This window comes from Opisthorchis viverrini (genome assembly GCF_000715545.1).
Source record: "Opisthorchis viverrini unplaced genomic scaffold opera_v5_102, whole genome shotgun sequence".
Lineage (NCBI taxonomy): Eukaryota > Metazoa > Platyhelminthes > Trematoda > Opisthorchiida > Opisthorchiidae > Opisthorchis > Opisthorchis viverrini.
In genome coordinates, this window is record NW_008751761.1 from 1,000,334 (window position 1) to 1,003,959 (window position 3,626).

The 3,626-nt window shown below is 43.5% G+C and overlaps 2 protein-coding genes across 2 annotated transcripts in view; one reads left to right on the top strand and one right to left on the bottom strand.

Annotated features, from left to right (window-relative positions):
• Positions 1 to 3,626, bottom strand: part of T265_05535 (hypothetical protein) — a gene marked incomplete at both ends in the record, with an annotated part of 143,346 nt that overhangs the window by 122,194 nt on the left and 17,526 nt on the right. The gene's annotated exons all lie outside the window — the stretch shown is intronic.
• The window catches only part of T265_05534 (hypothetical protein), a gene marked incomplete at both ends in the record, with an annotated part of 5,012 nt that continues 4,114 nt past the window's right edge, over positions 2,729 to 3,626 (top strand). The window contains one exon of the mRNA XM_009170568.1: positions 2,729 to 2,781. Within this exon, the coding sequence (XP_009168832.1) occupies positions 2,729 to 2,781 (53 nt within the window). The remainder of the gene's footprint in view (positions 2,782 to 3,626) is intronic.

A 3,626-nucleotide genomic window follows, 5' to 3' on the forward strand; every position in this document is an offset into this window, starting at 1 on the left:
TGCGTGGGTGCTACTCACCTTCCAGAATGGGGACCACGTGATCCTAACTGTGTCTGGTCGGAGACACTACAAGATATGGCCGCCAACCAATTTCAGTGGCGTTCTTGTTGTTAGTTTCTATCCAGATTGTCTAAATGAGTGTTTGGACACTTATTCACCTCGAAATGATTGTAGTAAGCTAGTACTAAGACCCTTCCCCGTGCACTTATATTCTCTTCCTCACAATAACGCTGTCAACTAATTCATTGCTGTGCGTTAGCCAAACATCCGTGTTGAGCACTGATGTTATGCTTTCGACGATAATGACTGACTGGGACATCAAAAATCGGCTTTAATTGATTAGACCACAATGAATTACTTGCAACGCATGTGTGTGAACTATGCGCTCATATATGGTTCCAAACAAGTTGGACGATGCCTTCTCATACCTTTCGAGTTCCGCTTTTTTTAACTTCACAAGCATGATCACTCAACTGGTACATCTGTTTGCCAAGACACCTGCTCAGCCAAACTCATGATTTCAAAGTTTACAAAAAAAGTCATGTACCACTGTGTGCGCGGCTATGTTACAGGTACAGTAAAACACTTTGTGAATGATTCCACTCATTGAACCGTCAAATTTCATCCAGAATGTTCAGGGGTCAATAAATATGTTAAACGCAAGCTGCAAGTGATTTCGTCAACACCTTGAATATCACGGTTTTTAGTTACAGGGTCACTTCAGATTTTGAGGTAATAGATAGTCTAGGTGCCGTTACGCTTTTGCAGGGTGTTTGAACGGAGATTAAACATGCTCCATTTGGTGCTAAGCCCCTCCGTTTTCAGTACTTTCGTATACCGAGGAAAGAGTGGCAATTTCAAATTCAGCCAAATCTAACTGGAAAGGGAACAGTAACAGCCACCTGTAAAGGGTGGTGACATTTTCTCGCAGTTCACTGCCTTCTTGAAATCAACCAGGCGTTTTTCAACACCTTTGTGAGTAGTGTGTCATGTCACCAAGGAACACTCCGATATCACGAACGTGAAGCTGATTTTGTGCAGCACATACGTTTGAGGAATTCCACAAACGAGGGATTCAGTTGAGACCCTGTTTACTAACAATACAAACGGGTCTTTTTGTCAGCAATCGATGTGGATCACGTGATAAAGTTGTGATATGGCGAATCATACACTTCAGCACCAAGAGGCTTGTGTTCAAAGAAAGAAAAAAAAAACCAGTTCACTGCTTTCTTGAAATCAACCAGGCGTTTTTCAACACCTTTGTGAGTAGTGTGTCATGTCACCAAGGAACACTCCGATATCACGAACGTGAAGCTGATTTTGTGCAGCACATACGTTTGAGGAATTCCACAAACGAGGGATTCAGTTGAGACCCTGTTTACTAACAATACAAACGGGTCTTTTTGTCAGCAATCGATGTGGATCACGTGATAAAGTTGTGATATGGCGAATCATACACTTCAGCACCAAGAGGCTTGTGTTCAAAGAAAGAAAAAACAGACCGCCACTCTGTCACTAAACCATACTATGGTAGATATCCACTTGCAGGAGAAATATTTCGCGACGTTCGTAAGTTGAAGTTTGAAAATGTCGACGCATAAAAGATGTGGATATAAAAGAGTGCATGTTATTTTTGACGTGAGATTACTGTAAACAATTGGAAGAATGCAGTGTCCACTGCATCACTGTGAATCAATAAACTCTGACTAAGGTTTGTCAGGTTTATTCACACACTGTCCGTAATTTGAACATAGGGATTCCCCGGTGAGGTAGAATAAATCCGATAATTTGTTTGTAATCGATTCTAGTGACAGCCGGGCTGTTCGATCGGCGGATTTACAACCGAATTGTGGTCACTACTGAAACCCTGCCCTGTGGCACAGATAACTGGTAAACTTCCGTAGAAAGAAAGTAAAGCACGCCTTTCAGGGAAACTCTGCTTGGCGTACGTATAGATTTTTCAAAACAGGCTCTGGTGATTTCAGAACCAGAGGCGAAGGCTGTCATGCCAGCAACTTTGAAAGGCACTTTAACGTACGGATCCGACGTCACCTGGCGATGGCTTAATTTATCTTCATATATATGCTTCCGTACTATATAATGTATAGAACAAGGTCAAAGGATCGATAACCAGAAAACCACGACGAGAGTTGGTCGGTTCGCCTCTTTCCAATCGATGGCCTTTAGTTCCAGAACGAATGTTTCCTCGGATGTTCATCCGCGGTATCAAGCTCCGATGCAACCTGCTGAGGACGAGAGTTAGAAGCACTCGGCGTAGTCATGGTGGCCAGACGATCTTCTGTCGTAGAAACTATGGTCAACCGGAAAGTTTGATGCATATTTCGCAGTCCTGCTAGATCATAATCGGGTTGCAAGGAAACTCGCGATACACCTTCTTCACCTGGAAAACACTGTCTTCGAGGAGTTCAGAGAACCTACTTTGGCGTCTTTCATCAAGCCTGACCTAACCGCTGTTCGGGATTGCCCAGCAACTGTAATAGACGTCAGCATAGTCTTGGATGGGCGCGGAGTGACTGTGCGAAATGAGGAGAAGCAAAAGTATGGCGCTGATGAATATCTCCTTGCCTTAATCTCAACCTACGCGCACTTGGTTGTGGTGTCGACTTTCTGGTCCACCAATGATCATCTCTTATCGAGGGATCTGCTTTCCCGAATCCACCAAGGATGTTATTGAACTGGAACCTCCTAAGGTAGGTCTCAGTATCTTATGTTTGCTCAACATTCTGGGCTCTCTGCGTACTTGCGACACTTTTATGTGTGGTACATGGCGTTGAGTGTGCATTCTTGCCAACCCAGTATGACGGACACTGCATGATGTGCAGATCTTGACTGTGCTAGCGCTCACCGAACCTTGCAGAGCATTAATCATCGTTTGTCCTCTCCTCACCTCCTCCATACCAAACGTTCTTACATATGCTAGGATTTGTCTTGTCTGAATTGTTGGCGGAACGATTTCGAATAGGACGCTTCAATAATAAACGACAAATCGGGAGACGTATGTTACGGTAACTGACGTGACCAGGCAACTATGGTGTGAACTTACATGAGGTCAGTACGTTCCGATAACTCCAAGACAGTGTTGATGAGCGATGCCCATCTAATCGATCGATCGGTCGATCTCGACCAAATTAGTATGGACAAGCTTAGTGACAAATTTGACTCATCCTACATAAACGTACAAGCAATTCGGATTAGGAAACTATTGTTTATGAGTCTGAAAGTTCCATCAAATGTGGAATTAACTCATGACGCTAAACCATGGTGGCTGGGAGCCGCTTTTCTGTCATTCTTTCTCAAAACCCATCCTTTTTTTTCATAAGTGGACATGACACAAAATACTATGGGAGCAAGGGATCGGTGTGCAAGTGAACAGGTTCTCCACATTACCCCTATAGGATGTGAACGATGAGACTGCTGACGAAAAATGCAGTTGAATAGCAATGAACCCAAGTTTTATTCATTTTTTTATTCGACTTGTTCCGAAGTGGAAATCAGCCAGAGTACTTCAATACCAGGCACACTATCGTTAGGGCTGCGGGTCAGCACTGATTGCTGCCTTACTCTACACATCTGTATTTCATACTACTCATATAGTAGATCTGAAC